We start from the raw sequence: 25,773 nt of genomic DNA, 5'->3' as shown, positions 1-25,773 counted from the left end.
TCTGAAACATAAACTAATTCCTTAACTGTCTGTTCCCCTTAGTATTAATAATGGAGAAGAGAATATATCCATTAGCTTGAATTACAACAAACATATACATTTTATTATATTGTACTTAGACTAGGCAAGGAGTCAGAAGTCAGAGCTTTGCCAGTGTCTCACTGCTTAACTCTGCAGAAGCCCTTAACTTCTCTCTGCTTCAACTTTTCCATCTGTATAGCGACTATGCTATGCCTTGTTTTGGAAAGCATAAATAGGAAACACTCCTGAGCTGTTTAATAGCATTTTAAAAGCCACTATCTGTTTTTCATTTCTCATCACAAGAACATATGATTCCCAAAAGTTCTAAAATTCAGGGGGCGGGGTATTTTAAAATTTTAAAAAAACCCCAACCAAACAAAAAAACCCCAAACATGAAAAATGGGAATTTCTTCAGTACATTTGCATGCAGTGCACTAGAGGGCCCTCAGGAGTTAGAAATGGATGGAATGCACTTTTGGAAGGCACATACTTCACAGGACTTTTCATTACAGAATTTAAAATAGAAGTTGCTGGGGTTTTTTGGTTTTTTTTTTTGTTTTGGTTTTTTTTTTGTAACGTGAGGTTCATGTAAGTTTACAGCAGTTCATATGCAAACCACCTCTCAGTACAGTTAACTTCCAAACAGTATTTAGCTTGCAATGAAATACCTAAATGTGAACCATACTTAAAACTGAAATATGTGCTAGAATACTTTGAGATCGTCAGCTTTTACTAAGTTACTTTTATTAACCTAAGGAGTTTACCAGAACGAAGGACGTGTCAAGCTGAATAGGTAAGAGATTTTATATTTTTATAGCACTATATATACACAACATGCACTTATTCTATCTTTGTGTCTTTGCAAGGATATATAAGCCACTGTCATTTTATTTGAAAAACTATAGCTAGCTAGATCCTATCTATGGCTTCACAAGAGTGAAGAGAATTAATCATCTTTCATCTTTAATGGGTGTTTATGAATTATGTGAACTATATTCATATTCAGCTAGGGAAATTTGGCACTGGTAATATATTTTTATTAGTTAAATATGCACGTATTTGCTACTACAGTTACTGGTGGTTAATATTGTATTATTTACAGCATTTTCATAACATGAGTATTACTGAAGACTTTGTCTCATAAGAAAAATATGATAATGACCTGGGTTTGACAAGCTTTTCTTCTAATGCTGGAACACAGCTAGCTGAGATTGCAAATTGAGCCTGTATTTCATGATTTTGGTGTTTAATTTATACTGTAATAAGAAAGTGAAAGATGTATCCTGACAAATTTCTAGATGCATACTGTATCATCTAGAACTTCTATCTCAAAAATATAGAACCACAGATGCCATACGTGAGTAACAAAATGAAATACTATTTTCTTTTTGCAGTTTGCAAAGGAGGTACTTCAGATCTTTTAGACTACAAGTCAGTAAACTTTGCTTACGCAGCTGGCTCCATTCATTCTCTGAAGCCAATCATTTCCCCTGTGGTGGCTGATAAGAATTTAACGGCTTGAGAAGGTGGAGTGTCAGCATCCTTAGTGCTAAACACATTCCCAGGCATATCAGTAGCCTCTGTCCATCACCCATGCTGGAAGCTATTTGGAAAAGGAGAAATAGAAATCAGGGAAGGGAAATCATGCATCATCATCCTGGCTGGAATGTACAGAAGACTTTATGCTGTTTTCATCATGTGGATTCACTAGAGAAATGACCACCTTTGATCAGCCAAGTAAAATAAAAAACTTGTTTATTTGCTGCCTGTGCACCCCACGGGTGCTGAGGCTCTGGACTTGCAGGCGCTCAAGGACAAGGAGGAATCTGCTAGTGGGCACCGCGTGTGTGATCTACCTGGGATTCCTCATCAGTCAAGTGGGTCATGTTTTACCCCAGCACAAAGGAGGACATCAAAAGATCAGTTCCAGAAGTCTCCAAGATGCAGCCCAAACTCCTTTTCTGGGCATCCCACTGGATGGCACCCTGTCACCACCCAATTTCCAGGAACCCCAGCTTGGTAGCAATGGGACCTTGCTGCCACCCAATGTAGTTTATATCACCCTGCGGTCCAAGCGCAGCAAGCCTGCCAATATCAGAGGAACAGTGAAGCCAAAGCGCAGGAAGAAACATGCAACCCCTTTGTCCTACGGGCAGCGCTTTCCAAAAGCCACTTTTATGAGCCAGGAAGAGGCCTTTGCCCAACAGCCAGGGAGGGCAACACATGCCACAGGCACGATGGGAGCAGCAATAGCTCTGGAGGCAAGAAAGCATCAGCTGGATGAATACAAGCATAAAGGAATGGCAGGCAGGGAGAGGGGTCACCGGAGACCTGGGGGGATTTCTGGAGCTATAAAGGCACAGCCCCAGCCTGAGGAAAGCAATATCAGGATTTACAGCGAGAGCTCTCCCTCTTGGCTGAGCAAAGACGACATCCTAAACATGCGCATGCTGGCAGATTCTCAGATAGAGAGCATCCAAGAAGTACCTTCTCACAAAGCAGTCCTGGTAGTATTTGCGAGAGGTCCCAGCACCACAGGAGCTGCTTGTAATCAGGGACGCTGTGGCATCGTCAAAAGACCCCTCGATATGAGCGAGGTGTTTGCCTTTCATTTGGATAGGATCTTGGGGCTAAACAGGAGCTTACCTTCTGTAAGCAGGAGATCGGAGTTCTTCCAAGGTAACACATTCCTATGGTTTTCAGCTTGCAGGTGGGATGCTGAGGTTTCCTTCGCCGTCCCACATTAACCATGGGACAGCAGCTACCACCTTTAACTCCTGAGAGCCTGAGAACTAACCCCATCATTACAGGGAAATAAAGCTGGTATCTGTGTGTAACTTCTGCAGTGCAATTATCCTGTCTGATGGACACAGTACCCCAAAGTTTAGATCAAATACCACTGAGCTGCTGAGGGCAGTAGCAGTTTCCCTTCCACAAGAGTCTGGAATAAGAAAAAGAGAGCGAGTTATCTGTAGATCGCATGACGTTGTACAGACTGCCTGAAGTGAAACCGGTGAAAAATTCTAGAATGCCCTGTGATTCAATGGGTATTTCTGATTTTTTTTTTAAAGTTTTCTTATCTTTTAGAATTGACTTAAAATATTGTTGAATGTGAGCACAAGAATTCATCTCTCAAACAGGCAGTAGGAAAGGGCTTTTGTATTTAGTCAGATAACCTACTCAGAGAGGTAGGGGACCTTCTTGCAAAAGCTTGATGCTAGTTTCATGGTACTAATACCTCTGGGAACTGAAATTTTTTTCAAAAGTGCATTCATCTCCCTTGGTAATTAAAAAAAACTAAACAAACTACATTTCAGTGAATCCTGCTGTACCTTTTGAGGTTCGCTGCACACTTCTATATATCATGCAAAGAAATATACACAGTAAATATCTCAATACACCTGTTGCATGATTGGTATAAATTTTTCAATTAGAAGTTTGATTTTTAACCTTTTGTGAAATTAAAGGTCGATTTCAGACACATTGTGAGTTAGAAGTCTACTTCTAACATTTCTATCTTGTTAAATATGTCTTCAGCTTAACTGCTGGTTTTGTACAGTTACAAATCACAATCCAAAAAGACTACATTGCATTTTAATGAATCATTGGTAAAGTGGCTAGCTATGTTTTTGCTGTTCATTTCTTGGTGCTGCAGTTAGCTTGTACCAAACACTTTTATATCAGTCTGTGTTTCTTAAAAAAAAAAAAAAAAAAGTAACGCAGGAATGACTTTCTGAAGTTTGACAGCAGGAAGACAACCCAGTGATCTCCAATTTCTTCCTGCTTTGTAAACCTTCCCTCTGGCAGCCTGTACAACAATGTGAATGAATCTCTAGGAACAACAGTTTGGAGGCTTCTGAATATTATTCATACTTGCAGAGCATGGAAGATACATTATGCCTCATTTATTTTTTGGAACAAGATTTATTGCTGTAGAGCTGTCATAAGGCATTAAGGTAGTTTGGCTGGAGGAACTCTGCACAGTGTGGCTGTGGGAGATGACAAACTGCAAGCCTCTGAAAACTGCTATTAGCCTAGTTGTGCATTGTGTTGCTCAGTGTCTGTCACCTTACAGTATGTTTTGGACTGTCTGGGACAGGGAGTGTCATTCTGCCCTCTTTAATTTTTTTTTCCTCATAACTGGCTATGTTCCTATAGCAAGAAGAGTGTTGCTAGGTGATGAGAAGAGAAATAACATTATTTTGGTCTCACTTCATTTTTTCCAGCTAAAGGGTGAACAGAGCATTTGGAACAGTTACTGTACCTTGTCTCTCTCCATTTCTTTAGCCTGGAAATATGCTGGAGCTTAGATGCCTAATATCTACTTGAGCTCATTACTATTTATACGCTTGTGTTTGGTATAATCTGGAAAATATCTGTGTTGAGAAAATGAGCAAAAATATATTCTTAAAAATAATATGAACAGTCAGCTCATTTCTATAACGCATATGCATTTAAGTTAAGAATAGTTGGGCACTGTAAAGTTTTTTTCAGGGTGGCTTGTGTGAATCATGGTTATTCATATGGGAAAGCAAGCAATGCAGGATTAGAGACTCTGCATGTGTGTATGAATGTACACAATTTCTGGGCTGACATATCTCTCTCCACAACACATCCCTTTAGCTTGCCTAAGCTGTGATGTGATCTAACAAGACATGTTTGATGTAGCATTAAAATCTTAAAAAATGGGCTTTTCAAAACTGTCATTCATTTTGTCAAAAGCGGTTTCAAAGAACTACTTAGTAAATCCCTGTACAGGTTCTGCTTCCCCTATTCCCACAAATCCCCCACTGTTTGTTTTTAGTTTTTTTTTTTTAAAGTCTAGCAAAATACTGTATGTAAGTCCTCCGTCTGCTGCCCTTGCCTTCCCTAGTTAATTGTAAACCCTTTTAAAGTGTTAACGGGTTTTTTTTTATGGCTTAGCTTATTTTTCCATCATGGATGGAAAAATCAGGTATGATAACTCTCTCTCATATTTTTTGCAATGAACTGGCTGAACTTACAAAGCGTGGGAAGTACAGGTGGGCAAAGCCCTTCTGAGCTCCGTATTACAGTCTAAAAGAGCATGATTCTGGGCATACACAAGCATTCATTCATTATTCTCATTGCTACCTACAAGGTGTGAAAAATGTCAAGAACTCCAAAACACCTACAAACAAAGAAGGATAAGCCTGTAAAACAACAAGAAATAATCATAAAATTGTGTCTATCATGGAGAAAATGGAGGCTGACCCTTGCATGTCTGAGTTTTGGGATGGTCACATTAATACCACAGGACTGAGAATCTTCATTATTTGTTCACCGTAACCTAAGGCACAGAAGAAACAGGAGTGACCTTGCTTGGTGTCGCAGCCCTACCTTAATTAATTTGCACAGAAGCTAAGTAAAATGACTGCACATATTGCCTCTAGCTTGGCAACAGCATTCACAAGGTAGGATGATGCCAGTGTGTGTTAGGGCTTGAGGTACAACCTGAGCAACATGGGCTGGAGCAGGCTTGCTTCTGTGTTGCAGCTGACAGCTGTAAGGATAGGACTCTGGCTCCTTGGATCATAGCAACAAGGCTGAGCTCTTTTTACAGCTTTTGGTACAAAATGTGCAGCTATTGCTATGCAGTTTTGTTGCGCCACTTGCTGAACTACTACATGCTGACAACCACCCCTCTTCCCCCCTAGTTTTCTGGTATCATAAGTTTGGCTAAATGTGTTTTATCCTGTACCGAGAAGAATAAGCACAGGTGTACTCAATGCAGTTGGGCTTTTTTTAGCTAAAGATTAAACCCACTATTTGCCCAGAACCACTTTTATTCCTAAAACATGCAAGAAACTCTTCCTTGGAGTAACACCTTTCATGGTTGGTTTAGTGCAAATAGATGAATGACATGACAGATAGCTCCGCTGGTTGTACTTGTCATTTTCCTTTACTGGCCTCTGCATGATGATAAACGGAGCCATAGGTTTTTCCACGTTATAACCTGCACTATCAGCCTGCCCTTGCCATCCCACCAAAACTTATGCAAAAGCAGGCAAAGATATGAATCTCTAATGTCAGGGCACAGAATAAGAAAAATTAAACACTGCTTTATGCATTCAGAATGCTCTAAAATGTTTCAATTTATCTGTCCTGTTTTCTGCCTAAAAACCCAAACAACTTACACCATGGTGTTGTACCTCTCAGAGGGGTACCAGAGGGTATATTTCCAATATTCTCTTGGGTAGAGAAGTTCATGTATAAGCAATAATGCAGTCCATATTCTAGAGAGCAACTAATGCACGTTTCATGCATTCCTTAATTCTGACATCCATATGAGTGCAGGAAAGAAACCATGCAAATAAGGTGCAGAGGGAAGAAAGAAAAATGCCTAACTTCTCCCTGCTTTGTCCCTTGTAATTTCCCTCAGAACTTAAACTCTAAAATTCAAGTAATGTTCTGTATGTCTGTCCCTCTCATCTTTCCACACTAAATTACCCTCTTCTGCTAGTATACGGGCAACTGAACTGTTTCTTTAAAATGTGGCACTGGTAGGCTGTACTGCTTTGCAGTGAACAATGAGGAGTTTGAGAAAGGGCTTTAACAGGTACTTAATGCCTTCTTTGCCTCAGTCTTTAATAGGGAGACCAGTTATCCTCAGGGTACTCTGCCCCCTGAGCTGGAAGGCAAGGACAAAGAGCAGAATATACCCCCCTTAATCCAGGAGGAAATAGTTAGTGACCTACTACACCATCTGGACACTCACAGATTTATGGGACCGGATGGCATCCATCCGAGAGTACTGAGGGAGCTGGTGGAGGCGATTGCCAAGCCACTCTCCATCATTTATCAGCAATCCTGGTCAACAGGGGAAGTCCCAGAGGACAGGAGGCTTGCCAGTGTGACGCCCATTTACAAGAAGGGTCGGAGGGAGGATCCGGGGAACTACGGGCCTGTCAGCCTGACCTTGGTACCAGGGAAGATTATGGAACAGTTTGTCTTGAGTGCGCTTACATATCAAGTCCAGGACAAACAGGGGGTCAGGCCCAGTCAGCATGGGTTTACAAAAGGCAGGTCCTGTTTGACCAACCTGATCTCCTTCTGTGACCAGGTGACCTGCCTAGTGGATGAGGGAAAGGCTGTGGATGTTGTCTACCTGGACTTCAGCAAGGCCTTTGACACTGTGTCTCATAGCATACTCCTTGAGAAGCTGGCGCCTCATGGCTTAGACAAGTGTACTCTTCACTGGGTAAAAAACTGGCTGGATGGATGAGCCCAGAGGGTTGTGGTGAATGGGGTAAAATCCAGTTGGCGGTGGGTCACAAGTGGTGTTCCCCAGGGCTCAGTATTGGGGCCAGTTCTGTTTAATATCTTTATCAATGATCTGGATGAGGGGATTGAGTGCACCCTCAGTAAGTTTGCAGATGACACCAAGTTGGGAGGGAGGGTCAATCTGCTTGAGGGTAGGGAGGCTCTACAGAGGGATCTGGACAGGGTGGATCGATCGGCCGAGGCCAGTCGTATGAAGTTCAACAAGGCCAAGTGCCGGGTCCTGCACTTCAGTCACAGCAACCCCATGCAGTGCTACAGGCCTGGGGAAGAGTGGCTAGAAAGCTGCCCAGCAGAGAAAGACCTGGGGGTGCTGGTCGACAGCCGGCTGAATATGAGCCAGCAGTGTGCCCAGGTGGCCAAGAAGGCCAACGGCATCCTGGCCTGTATCAGAAATAGTGTGGCCAGCAGGAGCAGGGAGGTGATTGTTCCCCCGTACTGGGCACTGGTGAGGCTGCACCTCGAGTACTGTGTTCAGTTTTGGGCCCCTCACTACAGGAAAGTCATTGAGGTGCTGGAGTGTGTCCAGAGAAGGGCAACCAAGTTGGTGAGGGGCCTGGAGCACAAGTCTGATGAGGAGCGGCTGAGGGAACTGGGGCTGTTTAGCCTGGAGAAAAGGAGACTGAGGGGAGACCTTATCGCTCTCTACAACTACATGGAAGGAGGTTGTAGTGAGGTGGGTGCTGGTCTCTTCTATCAAGTAACTAGTGATAGGACAAAAGGAAATGGCCTCAAGTTGGGCCAGGGGAGGTTTAGGTTGGATACTAGAAAAAAATTTCTTTACTGAGAGGGTTGTCAGGCATTGGAACAGGCTGCCCAGGGAAGTGGTTGAGTCACCATCCCTGGAGATATTCAAAAAGCACATAGACAAGGCACTCCAGAACATGGTTTAGTGGGCATGGATGATGGTTGGACTCAATGATCTTGAAGGTCTTTTCCAGCCTAAATGATTTTATGATTCTAACTACCTCATGAAAGATTTGCTCTTTTTAGTGATGCTCTCATGCGCATGTTTGAAAATATTTTCTTTTGAGGGAGTTAGAAAAAATGCTGTAGACACAAATGAGAGCACAAGACAGAAAAGTAACATTTGCAAGAGCATCTTTGTTGTTAAGAAGCATACAGAGTATTTTCAAGGTGATGTGGGGTGTGGATATCTAAGATGATGCCTATGTGGAAGAAGCCATGCAGTGATACATTACCTAACTGCACATAGAGCAGTTTGAGTACCTTGAGGTAGTCTAGCCTCAGCAGCCTGAGATTTCATCTGTGTTAGCTTATTCAACTTAGGATATCCTGAGCCAGTAGCAAGTAAGGGCCCAAGAAATTTTTATAAATATTTTGATGTTTAAAAACTTATATGAATTACTAGGAAGCTGGTTCCAACACAAGTTTTGAAAAAATCTTTCCCATACAATTTTGCTGATCATTTTTAGATAGTTAAGTAGATATATAGATCTAAAATGGCCAATTAAAATAAAATTAAGTCAATCAGCTTTGGGCAAGATTCAGTGCAATGCAGCTGCAGTAACAGAAAAGCAGTAGACCTTTGTGCTAATATATAAGCTGATTAGGAAAGAGGCACATGCAGAATACACTGGACTTATTCTGAAGTGTGCTCAACCTCCTCACTTTTGGCTGTATCAAACTGGAAGCTTTGATTCTTAGCCAGGCCTTACTTTTCACCGTTCGTTTAACTTCAGCCCCATCCTCGCAAGGTTTGAATCAGAAGAGCTCCACTGATTTCAGTGGGGTCGTGCCAATTCATGCAGCTATGAATCAGACCCCTTATCTGCTTTAATTCAGCATCTTCATGCTTTTCCTGCAAGTGTCAAAAATTTGAGTCACTGCTCTTTACTGAAGCTGCTCTTTCATATTCCTGTAATTCAATTTATACTACAGTGTTGAAAGACTTTATTTTGGCTCATCTTTTCTGCTCCCATTTCCTCTGAAATGCAAACATTTCCTGTATTTAGCTTTGGTCTTTTAAAAATGTTTTTGTATCTTAATGGAAACTGGCAAGATATTATTCATATTTTTCAAGTGTTTATATTACTATTGTTTATCATGTCCCTTTTGGGCAGACAGGAGTTGTTTGTTTTGTTAGAAGACCATTTATGTATTTGGTTTGTGGAAGAATACATGAATAGTTACATAAGCTGTTATTGGAGATATAAAAATAATAGATCAGATCAGACTTTGTCCTGAAGAAAGCTGTGACAATTCTCAATGCTTATATAGACTTTCTCCAACTGGCTTGGAAAGGAGGCTTAGCCAGTAGTTGACCTGACTTGGTTAAAGTCATCTACAATGCAGGTGATGGAGCCAGAGCAAGAGAGATGGGGAAATGGTAGGATTTCCCAAATTAATTTCCTAAATACTTATTCAGGCACCTCAGTAGAAGAAGCCTGATTTTCAGGGGCAGTCGGCACTTTTTTTCATCCGAGGAAAGAGTGTGGAGCATGGTGATGATAAAGGTAGTACTGATCCTAGTGAGAGAGAGAGATTGATGTTCCTAATGGAAAGACACTTTCTGTGTTCCTAAGGAAACATTGGACAGCTGGAAGGGGAGTTAAAAAGGTGGTGGAGCTGCACATTGGGTTGACTTGAGAAGGACTACCTTGTATGTGCAAGCCATGGCAGAGAGAAGATTGAGTACATTCTGGTTTTGGAGAGGAGTTTTTCTCCTGGGCTTGATTGCATGTGGGGCCTATCATGCTCTGTTGGCAAATACAAGATCAGTTACTGCTAAGTATGGGCAAAGAATTTCTTACCTGTTGTTTTAGATCACTGATCATCCTTTGAACAAGTTGCTCTTTGATTCAGCTGTATGGAGACCTGTTTTTAACAGTTCTTGCTGCTTACAGGTGGAGCATTCACATTAGCAGCTTTTACCTTGCTGTTGGCACTGATACCAGTTTTCTATGTGCTATTCTCTGTCTGGTTTGCCTCTGAAGAAGGAGGTGCCATGGATCTCATCATTCAAGTTTCTGAAAGCTTCTTTTCAGATGCATCTCTGGCTCCACGGGCATGTGGAAGACAAAGAGACAGTTTAGGCTGCATTTAACTATGTCATAAATTGTGCAATAGTGTGGGCTTTAGGTTCATTGACCTGCAAGTTGAATATAAATAAATGTAAATCTTTATACATGTTCCAATACCTGCTATTTAGTAAATAACAGCTTTGCAGTTAAATGGTTCCTCCTCTCTGTACCGAGACATCATATTTTGGTCTTCTGTCTACACCCAAAAATATAAAGGATTTCTTTGTTCTAATGTGTGTACAAGCCACAGTCAGTCCTGGGTCCTTGACCATTTAAGGCAGCGGCAGCATTGCCTCAACAATGAAAAGGAGAGTTCTACTTTCCTAAGAAGATAGATAGGCCTGTTAGTTGATACTGGGTGAAATATATTTGTCAGTTCTTATGCTGGGAAAACTCATTTTACATTCTTTGCTGAGGTTTCTTCCCACTAAGAAGTCTGAACACTTGAATTCACCAAAGCTAAGGCCCTTGACTTCATTTCAGGGAAGAGCAGAATATTCTTTACAGAGAAGAATTATAGAGTGTAGCCAAAAGAGCTTCTATACAAAACAGATCTCATGTTATACCTGGGTAAAGAAGAAATACTTGTCAAGGTGTTTATTCATGCTAAGCTCACACTCTGCAGTATCCTCATATATCATTTCAGAGCTGTGAAATCATACATTATAGGCCTAAAATACTAAAGATAACAAAATAAATCCACTTTGAGTATAGGATTTGTAGTGTTTCTATGCCCATTATGCAGAAAAAATACTTTGACATAAGTTTTCAGCTCTTGTAAATCATCTTCAGTTCACTGGAATCAGAGGAAATTTACATCCTTGATTCACAAAGGCATTGTAGGCTCTTAACCTACCTATAAACTTTTTAATAGTCTGATTTAGTATATGTTTTTGTACATTAATCTCTTGCTTCAAACAGAGAAAGCTTTCTGTACACTGAAGATGCTTATGATGTCTGTGCTTCTTCCCTTCCTATGGTGGGTGGTTTTATATGTGGAATAAGGCCACATTAAATGAAGGCTGTCGAGTTATTAGCTCCTGGCCATTTTTCCTGCCACATCTCTAAAATGGTATAATTATTGATGCTTAGGCAATGTCTAAAGAATGATCAAGTAAGTCTGACAGTATTGCACTATACTAATGATCTGTTTTTCCTTTTTCAGATGGTCAAGCCTGTCCTGTTGTTCTCTGGGATTCCTCACTGAGTCCAACAGATGATAATACCCATTCATCAGTGAGATTAACCTGGGGGCAATATCAGCAGCTATTGAAGCAGAAATGCTGGCAGAATGGTAAAGTTCCCAAAGCTGAGTGGGGCTGTACTGAAATCCATCATCATGAGTGGTCCAAGATGGCACTCTTTGATTTTCTTTTGCAGGTAAAACATTTACTGAATGCAAGTATCTGCCCCGAACGTTACATGAGTACACATGTGACTCCTCGAAAAATCACTTTAGTTTATTTCCCTTTTTTAAATGGGAAAGAGATGTATTTGCACAGTTCAGTTTGAACTTGTTTCTGGTTGTTTCTTATGATTAAAATATCCAAAATGCAACTTATAAACAGGGAATGAGATCAGGAACTTAACTGACTCATTTTCTAAAAGAGAAAGCAAAGGCTTTTTGTCTTGAGACATCTTGTTTTACCTCACCTTGAGGCCAGCATATTGTTTCTCCTTGACTCCTTTCTCCAAACATAGTTCTTGACTATGTTCACAACTATAAAACACCTTTTTTTACTGTGTGGTCCTTCCTGCACCTCCCCAGCCTCCAGGGTTGATTTAAGTGGTTTTGGTCAGCTGAAATCTGGACCAAGTTATAGTGGCTAATTTCTCCTTCTTTTTAAAAATCTAGGCAGCAACTTAGTAAGGAAAGAACAGAGCAGGAACTGATGAATGATATGGCTGCTGTTCTTCAGTTAGGTATTGCACATAATCATCAGCTCTCCAAATAACACCAAAACACTCTGCCCAGTGGTGTCATAATGTGTGGCTACAGTTACAGCAATTATGTAGTAGAATATTAATACACATAGTGTATTAATAAGGATGAACCGAACCACCTGTCTGGAAGCTAATTTTATGGCTTCCTGAGATATGGCACTACTTCTAATTGTCCTTGTCTGCCAGACAGGTCCAGGTGACTGAGCGTCCTGTAGCACTTTTACTGGTTTATTTAAAACTGCAGCAAGCACTAGCTTTATGCACTGTGTTTGGTTGTTCATATAATTCAGTTTTTTATGGAGTTACATTTCTTGAAATATAAAAATCATGACTTGGCTTATGCATACCCTATCCCTGTCCTTCTCAGTCCTATTCCAGGATAAATGGATGTTTCCAAATTTTTTTTAGTTACATTTTTGCAGACTTGTTATGTTAAACAGAGCATTCAGTTCTTCTCTTAAAATAGTCACTTGTCTAAGGACTCCATCTTTAGTCCCAGTATGTGCAAGTCATTCTTAGAAACTGGTATAAAGTCATACGTGGTTTATTCTGATGCTAAACATAGTAATGGCCCTATAGGAATAGTACAGATTGTGTCAGAGTTAATGTTTTCATACCATTGTCTTCTTGTTGAACAGTTTAAAAATTCTCATGAGTTCTGTGTTGATTTCTAATTTTAAGGTCTTCTAAGACAAATTTTTAATCTTCATAATAGAACTTCTATTATCCAGGAGCAGTCAGTTAAAATAAGATAAAACATGATTGAACTGTACCAACAGGATTGAATTTTACATGACAAAGAAATTACTCTTATAATAGTAGCTGGAATCAGAGTGATTTAAACCTCCAGTTGCCTACCAGACAAGAATGTGCATACCAGAAAGTGAGTGGAAGTGGGTCTTATGGTTCTTAAAGATTAAAATTTTATCTGGGTGTGCTCAGACTTAACTTTAAAGTTTATCAGCAGTAGAACATGAAGACTATAAAACGAAAAATGCCAAGAAGGGGTTCTAAGTTAAAAAAACAAACAATCTGTGCTTCATGAGTCATTCAGAAGTAAAGAATAATGGTGAAAAGTATTCTCTATTAAACATACTTTCCTCAGAAGAATGGGTTTGGTGCCCATAATAGATGTTCCTAATCTCTGGTTTCACATGCTATAAAACATAGGAGCAGGCTGAAAAATGCTTGTCGCTGACCTTCACTTGCCTTCTGCAAGAACTCAAGTAAAATAAGGACATTAAATGTAAAATGTCATCTTTAATTTTGGGGGTTTGGACCTCTCATGTACATAAATATATGACAAAACCCAGTGCTAAACTATTAAGTTTGCAGCATCAATTCCACAATGTCCCATCATTCTGTCTTAACACTGGAATGATGCAAGATATTATGAAGAGGTTGTCTGTAAGAACATGAACTCATCTATTTAATGCATGTAATGAAGTGTGGTGCAGATGAATTAGGGCTATACATCAAAGGAGTCTGTCTAGAAGGACTCTGCTTCACTTTCTGGCAAAGCCTTCGTATGAGTTGAATGGGACATCCCATGAGCTAGAAGACTGCAAGCAAGAGGGGCTTTAGTGCCTGCAGATGCTCAATGCTGCTTATGAGAAGAGAAAGAGGAAGAGAAATCTGTTCCTTTCCTCAGAATTTTCACATCTGAAAACAAACACTGCCACCAAGACTGGTGGCAACAGTACTACATAAGAAAAAACAAAACAACTCTGAGACTTTCATCTGATGAACAAAATTAGGAGGCCTTTTCAACATGCAACATAGTTCTACATCGGGAAAAGAGTCCTAACAGTTCATTTCACTGGGGTGTCACAAAAATAAAATTGTAATTTTAGAAGGCTTATGTGAACATTAATGCTTTTATGCTTAGAGCAGTTTGAAGAGTTAACAGTGTACAACAAACAAGGACAGAAAAAATTATTTACCTTTGATAAACTACTCATTAAGCCTTAGATGCACCAGACCAGACTTCCACTTTGTAAGCACCTGTCAGCAGGAGCAGGGCTGCTCCCTGGGGAGACGAGCTGGAGCCAAGGGCAGCCCCATGACAGGCAGAACAGGCAGGGCCAGCAGTGGGAGAGGCAGCCCAGCAGGAAAGATGGTAAAAGCCACGGGTCCCATCGATAGCCCAGCAGGCATCCGGCACAGACAAGGCAGCAAGCCAGCTCAAAGGCATGAGAAGGAACCCCAAGCAGCAATCCAGAAGCATCAGGTAGCAAGACAAGCAACAGATACATTCCCCACACCCCCAAAAGGGCTCAAAAGAGGGCTGAGGTGCCAGGCCTGAGCTTAAATGGGGGTCCTGGGCCCACAGGCAGAGGGTGTGTGTGTGGAGGTCCCAGGTGAGGTTGCTTAGGGCAATTAAGGCCTATTTGTGCGCTCAGGACCCTGGCAATGTTGTCCATTTACTCTCATCTAGTCAACAGGGGTAGAAGCACTTTCAAGGAGTGATTTATCTTTCCTGTATTAGATGGTTATCCTAAAATGGCATCCTTTGCTCTGGGGATGCCTCATTCTTGTCATTGTTTATGAAAGGGAACATAAATGATTAAGTACACCACGAAAGTTAGACCACATGTATTCCTTCCAGCTAAGTGCTGTGTGATGAATAAGGGAGGGTTCGCATAGGAAAAAATAGCCTAGACCGTCATGTCATTAAAGTATACACCACAGTGCAACTCAGGGAGGCTGCTCTGTGATTATAAATGCACTCTTGTATTTTGTAGCTTTTGATGGTTTGCTGTGCCCCTTACTAATCTTCTCAATTATTTTGTGTAATATTAGTCTAATAGGTCCCACAAAATGGAGACCCTCTGTGTGTGTCAGGCTGTGCTATTTCTATTGTTCTCCAGCAGAGAAAATGTAAAAAAACTACAGCCTTCTGAAAAATATGGAATTATATTCACCATCTTGTTATTCCAGTTACACAGTTGTATTGTTCCATTATTTTCAAAGAATTTCTACTGACATAACAAATCATGGCTATAAAATGGATAAAATACACAGTCTGAGAAATTGCTTCTATCAGTATGTGAAGTATGGGGACCAGGTCTTCAATGCCATTCACTGCTGACTTTAATTGTACTTGTCCTGAGCTTGCTTTCCAGTCAGCTGTGTTAGTGAATGATGTCTTACAGTGACGATGTGCCCCAAATACTTTGATGTTGCTTTCACTTGGCACTCTGCTGTACTTTGTTTTAGATCTATAATCGACTAGACAGAAACTGCTGTGGATTCAAACCTCTGAAGGAGGATTCCTGCATGCAGCAAGGACTGAAGCTGAAATGCAGTGATCAGGATGCTGTTGACCTGACACACATAGTTCAGAGAAGGCATGACCGAAGGCACTTGGCCTTTATAGACAATAAGGGTTTCTTTGACAGAAACGAGGACAATCTTGACTTCAAAATACTACAAGGAATCAATGAGTAAGTTTTAAGTTATTAATTTTGTAAAAAAGATAGATAGTTTCTTCCCAGTTTGAGCATGAAACACCGAGTTACTGGAATAGATATCATCAGCCTAAGACATTTACAGGATGTGTCTAAAAATGTTTGAGTAATCCCACTGCTGTAAAAGATGCAATTAACATGCATACGATTAGGCATGCATGGACTTCCTTTGCTGAGTTGCAGTTTATATTCATATAATTGATTGCTAAACCACAACATAAATATTGCAATTCAGAGTGATGGCAAAATTGATGAATTTCTTTGTGCTTTTCCAGATTCCCTGAATCTGCAGTTTCAGTGCTGAGGAGCCAGCGTTTACGTGAGAAGTTGCTTCAGTCTTTGTTCCTTGACAAAATATACTGGGAGAGCCAAGGAGGCAGAAAAGGAATTGAAAAGCTTATTGATGTAATAGAAAGGAGGTCCAAAATTCTTCTTACTTACATAAATGCACATGGAGCCAAAGTATTGCCCATGAATGAATGAAGCAGTCTTGTTTCTATCTGAGAGATAGTCTTCAAAAAATATGTATGAGGCAAAAACTGACAGTAAAGTTGATTTAATTCATAATAAAATAATTCAGGCTTATTTAATTTTTATTTTTTCCCAACTTTCAAGTTTATTTTTACATAAGAAATCTTACATGGTTTAAAAGCGACATTTAAATGTCAGCTGCAGCTCAACACAGTGCAGTCTATTCTATGTCACCAGTGAAATGAAATGAAAAACAACCAAATGGTACAATAAATAATGTAGTAATGTGTAGGTACCATGAACACTCCTTCTGTTAAACTGTTTGAAAATTAGCAACAGGATTTTCGGTACATTAGGCTGGATTACTCTTACTTCCCTCATTGAAGTCAGTAAAAACTTTATTGCAAATTTAAATGGGAACAGAGATTTGTAAGCACTTAATATGTTGATGAAAACTGTCATCGCATCTACCTGCTGAAACATATCTACTATGGGAATTTGTTTTGTTGATTATGAATACTAAAAGGCCACCATTTCTAAGGGCTTCTTTTGGTTCATTTTATTTTGATCTTTTGAAATCTGAGGACTAAATTCAGCTCTTTTAAATGCAGAGGTGTTTGTACTGGACATGAGGGAAATTTAAAAACAGAGTGAGGAGAACCTGGCTTTAACATAGTAATTAATTTGACAAATACAGTTTTCACCTGTCCAGTACGGAGTGCAATTCATCATGAGTCACTTGTTACAAAGTACTATTTTCAGTACAGCTTGTTTTGATGTGTGGGTGGATGATCTGATACTTTCTGTCTATTGATTAACTGGGTGTTACTCACAGAATCATCCTTTATTACCACTACTTTTAAAAAAGAAATTCAGCTTTAGCTTTGTATGAATATGCTGCTAAATAAGTGAACATGTTTTGGTTTTGCAATACGCTTGACAATATTTTTTTAGAATATTATCAAAAAGCAGACCTACTAAGGATGTGAGTGTTGTCAAACTCGGCACAGAAGACGTTTGTGCTGCGTGCTTAGCTCTAGCCAGCAATTCAGGCTCTGGTTTTCCATTAAGATTGACCACTGTGGGGTGATGATTCGAGCTGATGGCTCGCCCCAAGTATTCCCACAGGTAAGGTTGTTAGAGAAGGTTGAATAAGCACTTTGGATTCTTAACCTTCATCTGCTCCAGAAATAAAATATCAGCTGATATAGTCTATCATGATGTATACCTTCTACCTATCTGTTTAGAAAGACTCTTACTATCTTTCTAGACAAATATCTATTATCTTCTTGCCGTGAGATAATGGCAGAAGTTGAATACTTTCATAGCTACTCTTGTCTTTATGTATAGTAAAAAAGTATAGAGTGTATAAGATTTTAAAATATTTTTGAAAGTGCTTGTGTAATGGTATGAGAAGCTAAAATGTTTCATGTTGATGTTAATGTGGATGGGTGAATTTAATGTTTTAAATAACTACAATTCCACTGCAGCTAAAACAGATTTTCTTTCTTAGTATCAGAACAGCTATTAACAATAATTGCATTACTGGAAGAAATAGATCTCATTATAGGCAGAGTTAAAGATACTTAGTAAAATTTTAAGAGCTTGGCTATCTAAATAATCTTTTATTTTATTCTGTCAGCAAAGGGCAGACAAATTTGTAAAAACTTCCTAGAACTTAACTATTGCCTTGAGAGGACATGTTTTAGAGTGCCTTGGACTTTTTAATAGCACCAAAGTAGAATTTTACAGGATTTTCATATTATCCCTTTCTTAAAATGTTGTAAATTATTAGCTGGGTAATTTCTATCACAGAAACAAAAATATTACTGTAGCTTGCACTGTGAACAGAGCCTCAAGAAAGAAATATTCCTCTGGATCCATTTCACATGGAATTCCTGTTGCAGTAAATTCCACTCCTTGATGACCATTATGATCAATTTGTCTTATTTTCTAGCCTATCTCACAGTTTTCTTTCTGCTAGATACTTGTTCAAATGGATTATCACATGCTGCTGTGATTGAAAGGCATGACTCTCAGCTGCACTGAACTTAGAAGAGGGCCAAGTGGAGATACAAGAGTGTACCTGATCATGAACAAAAATCCCATGAGAACTCTGTCTTCTAGCTTCTCCTCTTCTGTCTTTAGACTGCACATCCTGATGCCAAGTCATTTCCCCACATTGCCCAGTTGTATTTTTTTCCAGAATTGACTCATTTCCCAAGAAGAGAAAGAAATCAGAAGTCAGGATTTTTTTATCTTTCCAGGTTAGGTCATTTATTTTTATGGTGATAACTTGGAGCATTCTTCTTCATTTCTTCTGGACATGGACTAGTGTTTCCTTGAGCATGATGCATGCTTTTTTATTTGCCTGGCAGTTCAGTGCCAGCTCTTAAAGGAGCAATGTAATTGCCAACTAGTAAGTAATTGCCCTGAAGCTGACCTGGAGCACTGCGTCTCAGTAGTCCTGAGTTTAGGAGGTCCAAGTAGTCATGATGCTGTGCAGTACTTAAAAATTTGACCAAGCATGAAAAGCATAACTGTAAAGAGCAGATTTTCTGGAGACAAATCCTGCAGATGAATGCCCTTAGGAAATGAATGCTGTTTTTTACTAGACATTTTTGGTGGCAGAGGCATACAGATGAAGTTGTCATTAGAGCTAATCTGCAGGGTGAAACAATAGTTAGATTTACGTAGAAAGTACAAGGGGAAGAATAGATGTATCTCTCTGTGCTGTCCAGTATGGACCAGACAGGCACGTGAAGGCACTGTCTTCTCAGAACTGCTGCAGGGACCAGTGAGTCCAGAGTGAATGGCCAAGGCAGACTGAGCTGTGCCATTGCTGCACACATTACACTTTTGAAGGGCAAAGAAACAATTCTTTCTCTGAAAGTCTGAATTTGGGTCTAGGGCAAGGCGTTCTGCAGCCTGCTCTCACCTTGCAATGGTGCCTTAGCATTGCACTGCGCATAGCTGGAGGCCTTGCTTTCTATGCTGTGTTATCATGCCATATTTCTTATGTGTACAAACACTCTCATAGTCTTCAGGGAAGTCAGGAGAGGCTTTATGAGATTGAGCAGTGGGACTGGACTGTAAATTGCTTCTAATTCTCTAATGTTGATAACAAACTCCGGAAGATGCCTTTTCTCCATAATGTTTATCCTGTTGCCGTGGAGCTTGGTACTTGAATCGAGTATTGTTAATCATACAAAGTATGATTGCGGTAGTGCTTATGAGTACATACTAGCCAAGTTCTAGAGTATTTTTAAAAAAACGAGGAATACTGTATTTTTGAGTGCATTTGCATAAATGCTCCAGTAAACAATACAAAAGAAGCACTTTGCAGAACTTGTTTATTCGCTGCTACTACACTCAATATATCTGCTCTCCCTTCAGTAACAGGGGTAAAGTTTATTCAGAAATCAGTCCACTTCCTTTTAAGACAGGATGACGTTGGACTGACATTCCTGCACTAGAGCCTAAGTAATATTAACCAATAGGAAAAAACCCAAAGAAGACTTACTCTACCTACGGTGGTGATGGACAGAAAGCCAAGAAACTGTTTTAGTCATCTTTGCTGGGCTGACTTCCATTTATGGGCATATGGGATCAGACGAAGATTCATGTTGCATATTACTTGGAAGGGCGTAACCAATGGCAACAGTCCAAAACCTGTGGGTGGGAAAAGACGATTATGTCATTCTTGAATCTGCCTGAAAGGCAGAACCACATGAAATGGAATTACTAAGAAAGTCAAGAGAGTTTGGTGATTTCATAACATTGGAAGACAGAGTTTAAAATAAATAGCACAGGCACAGATGCCTTAAAAATCCTCGGGAGCCTGCCAGCAAGTTAATAATCTTAAATGTTTCAGAAGCTGAGGACATGAAAACTTTTGTGGAGCACTGTGAGAGCAGTTTCCTTCCTTTTTTGTGGGTGTATTCTATAATGCACTATATTAAAGAAAGATAAATTCCATGGTTTCAAATGAGCAAATACAGATTTAGGGTACATTAAGGGACAAGCTTCCAGTAGCAATTCTGGGAACACTTTCATGCATGTGTGTGTATGTGAACACAAACATACATGTATATGTATATATACTTTGGCTTGTGTCTATAAAATGGTCACTTTGGCTAATAAAGAGTTGTTTATACAATTTGCTGTTTACATGTAGAATTGTGAGTATAAGTCCAATTTCGGGTATACACAAGTTGAAGTTTAAACAAAACTTTATTATGGATGAAACTTTTGTTCTCAAAGGATTAACTCTTCCCTTGCTAACACATTTATATAATCTTAAAAGTTTTCTACTTACAATTGTAGAGAAAAACAGCAATGTGTTTGTATCTATCTGAGCTAAACTGCCAGTGATATTAACTCAGATGTTTTTATTGAGTTTTATATTAGATATTGAATTTCCATTTTCTTTTGGAATTTGTGCATTTTAAAAGTCAATTTATTTGTCCTTTTATTAGTAACAGTAAAAGTGTTATCACAAGTAATGAATTGTTTGAATCTCTGCTGCTATTGTCATATAATGTCCAGGAATATATAAAATAAAATATCTTAATCAGATTTTCAGGTCTGATCTCTGAGTTGCAATAACAAAACCGACAGGCTGCCCAGAGAATTGGTTGAATCACCATCCCTGCAGGTATTTAAAAGGCATGTAGATGTGGTGCTTAGGGACATGGTTTAGCGGTGGACTTGGCAGTGCTGGGTTAATGGTTGGATTTGATGATCTTAAAGGTTTTTTCTAACCTAAATGATTCTGTGATTCTATGATTAGATAGTGTTTAGAAAGAAGTATGGCCTTGAAACTGCTTCTTCAGAGAAACAATGCAAACCAGACTATGAAGCTCTTCCTGTGGAAGTATTTTCTAGCTGTTTACTCACGAGACTTGAAACTCTTTTTTACTAAGCTGATTCACTGTAGCTGTGGAGCTTCTGGTTACTGCAGCATTAGTATTCACTGCCTTCTTTAGCCATTCTGACAATGCCTACTTACACAAACATTGAGCAGAAAAGGCCATGCCCATTATTGATGCCAGAACAGAAGCAGTGACTGATGACTGGTAGACTTTATAATAGACCATGAGCAAGTACAGGAGAAAGACACTGAAGTCTACATAGAATAGAGACTCACACAGAGTTAAAGTAGCCTGAGAACTTTTGGTCTCTGAAGCTTACATTTTTTCCATGATCCAAGAGAGACTAATAGGAAACACAAAGATGTTTGAACATTTTTAAACATTCTCTTTCCCACGCAAAGTAATTTGATTTGTTTTATTAAAAACATTATTTATTTTTGCACATTGCTGCATACTTCAGGCTAAATTCTCTCAGATGATACGTTTGTGTAAATTCATTGCTATTCCACTGAATTATCCCATTTCCAGATAAAAAAATGTAAGTCAGTCAGTTAGGTTAATCCATATTTTCAGAGGTTGGAGAACTGAACTCTGAGGTCAAAAGGAGACCTTAGGACAGTGACAAACAAGTAAGAAGGAGAGTTGCCTGAGATGTAGCACGGGTATAGAACTTGGCATGCAAGTTCTATAAACAAATATCTGTGGGGTTCAAGCAGGATCTACAAGTTTTCTTTGAAGACTGTCAACCTGTTCCACCTGTATTTCTGCGGGAAGCCCTCACCTAGCCAAATACAAACATTTGAAATAAGAAATAAAATAAGCAGTGCAGAAGTATCTTCTTTTATGTCTCATGAATTATGTGAACTGTATTTCAAAATTACATTATTAAAAAAATAATTTTCCATGGTATAGGAAGAATGCTTTATTTGTGGATTGAAATCTGATTAGAAGATGGCTAGCAAAGGGTAGAGCTTCTCAGAATGGAAGAAAGTCAAGCAATGGGGTCCTCCAGTGATCAGTGCTGGGACTGATTTTATTCACCATGTTCATCACTGACATAGAGAAGGCAGTGAACAGTGAAATTTCCAAGGATGCAAATGATACTAAGCTCTTTTGCACATTCATACGACAGACTAATAGTGAAGAACTCTAGAAGAACCTCATGAAACTGAGTAGCTTAAACCTGGCAGATGAGCTTTGGTGTGGATTAATGTAAAGGCTTTACCTTGTCACTATTTAAAACACTGGAGAGGTTTTAAATCTTGGACTGTGTGTGCAGCCTGGTCTCCACATCTCAAGAAGTACGAGCTGAAGTTAGAGTCAGTAGAGAGAAGAGCAACTGAAGTGATCAGTGTGCTGAGACCACTGTCTTGTAAGGAGAGGTTTCTTCAGTTTGAAGATGAGAAAGCTGGTAAGTTAGGTTTACAAAATCATGAAGATGGTGGATGAGGTTAATGCAGAAAGTGTTATTCAGCAAATCCTGCAATACCAGAGGTCTGAAGCACCCAGTGAAACTGGTATCTCTTTTAAGAAGATAAAAGAAAGTTCTTCACACAGCAGGTATTGAGTTTCTGGACCTTGCTGCCATGAGGGACTGTTGAACCTAATAGAATCAGGAGATTGAAAGGGCATTAGACAAATTCAAGAACAGCAAGTTTATATATGTACTTTATAAAGAATTGGGCAAGCTTTCACCCCCTACATTCCTAATACAACAGTTCTGGATGCCAGGGAATATAGGGGAAAGGGGCCACAGATACTGCACCAAGCTCATGTGCTCACCTCACATTGCTACAGTCTAAGAAGTACTACTGGGCTACGTGGCCCACTGGTGGGACCCAGAAGGGAATTCCACATATTCTTATATTTGAAGGCTATTCAACCAGCTGCAATGTTGTAAGGTGTTCTGGCCTTTTCCCTGTTTATAAGAATATATAAAATTATCTTTATTTGCAAGGATGGAGATGCTTGGTTGTTGTGAGACTGCTTTGTCTTCAATGAAAAAAAGAAAGAAAGCAGACGGCAACCTTCTAATGCCTAAGGATGGTTTTCCAAAAGCAGTTCCATTGCTTTTGTTCTTTTGGAAAAGATTAAATGCACACAAAACACAATTTTTTTTTCCCCAACTGTGATTCATTGTTCTGTCTGTATTTGGCACTGGGTATACCAATGCCATTATTTAATTGAATAAGATCTTGAAATAAGTTGCTTTCTCTAGAAATTAGTTCAGTTCCAGTAGTTATTTCATTTTTAGCCTTCTGCAGTACTTTTACTTCTTATTTAATCGTTTGGTTTCAGCATTGACTGTTCAGGAACATTATCTGTATTTCCTTCAATGGAAAAGCTGGCATGACATTCCATGGAGGTCTGTTAAGCTGCACAAGCACGCCTTATCAGAGGTATTCTTCAGCTAGCTATGCAAAACACTTTGAGATTTGGATGGAATTTATTAACTGTTAAGGAAAATAGCACCAGTGTGAAAGCCAGCCTTATGAAGTGTGAGAACTATGTCTGACAGATGGTAAAAGCTGGCAGTCCAGCGAGTTGCTTTGCTCTGGGAATTCTGAAACAACTGCAGGTCATACATCTTAATTTTCAGATACACGTGGATATATCACATACCTAAGAAAGGGTCTTTTCTGGTCACCTATTTTTTTTCCTACCTCAGGTGTCCTGAAAAAGAAATATGCAGTCAAAAAGTTAAAGTGAGAACTGACTGAAGCATACTCTGAGGGCAGCTGTGGCATAGCTGCAGTAAACTGGTGATACTCAAACAGAAGCTAGAGCTGCCTTATAAAAGCATCATGATGAAGGAAGATAAAAGGATTTGCCCTGTTAAATATGACAAGACCTAGCTTTAAAAATCCTCACTGTGTGAAGAAAGCATCTGAGGCTCTTTATCTTGGATAGGATGTTCAGACTCACATGGCTGTAACAGATATCTCGACAAACTCCCATTCACTCATTCTGCTACCTCTTTTCATGATCATATGGACAATTCTATCATCACAGCTGTCACTGGCCTGTAACATGAATGTTACTGAACTTGGACAGCTCTCTAAGTTTGAATACCCAGGATACTCCTAAATCTTGCTGATTCTTTCCATGTAATAGGCTTAACGTTTCGTCCCTCTGGGACTGAATCACTTAAATGAAAAACTCCCAAAACTACACCTGCAGTTTTTATTTTGCACCTGATCCCCACAAGATACAAGTCTTCTTGCAGCCGATAAATACCCATTTGTTTTTCTCTAGGTGATCTCCAACGATGTGAAGCATCAGTACCAATCATCTTGCAGATTTCAAATACAAAAGTAATATTTTTTTTTATTACCAGATCTTTTTCTTCCATATAATATTCCTGTTACAGCAGATAGATACCACTGTTACTATCCAGAATTGCAGTTGCAGCCTGGATACCTAAATGCCTGGAGAGAATCTGCTAATTTATTTCATGTGTATCATTATTAGAGTGTATCTAGCTCAATTTTTGAGAGGAGGGCATAGGTGAGAGATAGATTGTGATGAGAAATCTCAGAAGCCTGGGGTTTTTTTTGAACAGTGTGGTATGAAAGAATATGAGACCTGTTATCACATAGGCAATCCGCAAATTCCTGCTGGCTCCATCTTGACTGATCACTTTTGTGGAGGGCCTCAGCTAGCTCATTCCTCCTGCTGTGGGTTCCTTTTGTAGTCATTCAGTTCCTGTTGCACTTTTAACCAGGAGATTTCCATTACGGTGTTGTTAGTTGAGAAGACTTTGTAGCATAAAAGGGAAGGGGACATAAAAAATGCCTATTACATTCACTAAAAATGCAGTGTGTTGTTTTCTTAATAATCAGACTTGAAAAAGTTGTATTATGAGATGTTACAGTTCTGTTCAAGTTCTGTTCTGCCTTTTTCTGGCCTTCTGCAGAGAAGATGCTCAGCAAACGTGGCAGTTCCCCCAGACTCAGTGCACTGCTGGCTACCTGAGCAGTTGCTTTCTAAAGTTGCTTTCCAACTGAGGTATGAGGCTCTTTCTGTCCAGCTGCAGGAGTCACTGCGCTTGGCATCGCAGTTGGGGCCTGGGCTGCTTCACAGGTTTTATACCCCATTGGGTAGTGCTTATAGTACTTGCTGCTAGAAAGACTGCAAAATACCATCAAAACCTATACTTCTAGTCACACTTGAATGCTTGCTTGGCTGTATCAGCATGGACTAAGCCAATAAGGCAACTCATGCGACAGAAGCGTTGATGTATTGTGAGAGCCACAAAAGGTCAAAGAACAAAAGAGATTAAATCCCCATTAAAATCACAGCTTTCCACTTCATTCTGCTTTGCGTGCTCGTATGTCTAAACTTGAACTTGAAATGCTAGTTTGCAAGTAGCTATAATGTGCAAACACAGCTTTTGTCAACTTGTTAGTGTTTGTGTTCTGAGGCAGGAGATCCAAAAGGCAAAGAACAACACATTAAAGCTTATGCAGTGTCAACACCATACTGGGAAAGAATTCCTACCCTCTATCGCAGTCTCATCTGAGTGATAATCTGCATGGCCATGGACAGCTGACGAGTATTTTTTGTTACACTGTTGCCTTAGTGCTAAGATTTCTTTGATTTTTCTGCTGTCAGCTTTACCACCCAGTGTAGATATCCTTGAGCTTTCAC

The 25,773-nt window shown here is 39.6% G+C and overlaps 1 protein-coding gene across 1 annotated transcript; it reads left to right on the top strand.

Moving 5' to 3' along the window:
- The first annotated feature begins 453 nt into the window (after positions 1–453).
- Positions 454–20,408, top strand: GASK1B (golgi associated kinase 1B). The gene is made up of 5 exons (XM_069786040.1): positions 454–814; positions 1,416–2,700; positions 11,530–11,744; positions 15,528–15,754; positions 16,054–20,408. Exons 2-5 carry the CDS (start codon positions 1,704–1,706, stop codon positions 16,259–16,261), a joined length of 1,647 nt encoding a protein of 548 aa, XP_069642141.1. The 5' UTR covers positions 454–814; positions 1,416–1,703; the 3' UTR covers positions 16,262–20,408.
- The last annotated feature ends 5,365 nt before the right edge of the window (positions 20,409–25,773 follow it).

This window comes from Haliaeetus albicilla, chromosome 1 (assembly GCF_947461875.1).
Source record: "Haliaeetus albicilla chromosome 1, bHalAlb1.1, whole genome shotgun sequence".
NCBI lineage: Eukaryota > Metazoa > Chordata > Aves > Accipitriformes > Accipitridae > Haliaeetus > Haliaeetus albicilla.
The sequence above is the reverse complement of the archived record's forward strand: the minus strand, read 5'-3'. Positions and strand labels throughout refer to the sequence as shown.

Excerpts from the sequence above, each read along its gene's own strand:
- GASK1B (XM_069786040.1), top strand. The coding sequence starts at position 1,704 with ATGCTGTTTTCATCATGTGGATTCACTAGAGAAATGACCACCTTTGAT. Across the intron at positions 11,745-15,527 it reads TCTTTGATTTTCTTTTGCAG|ATCTATAATCGACTAGACAG; the intron begins GTAAAACATTTA and ends ACTTTGTTTTAG. Across the intron at positions 15,755-16,053 it reads ATACTACAAGGAATCAATGA|ATTCCCTGAATCTGCAGTTT; the intron begins GTAAGTTTTAAG and ends GTGCTTTTCCAG.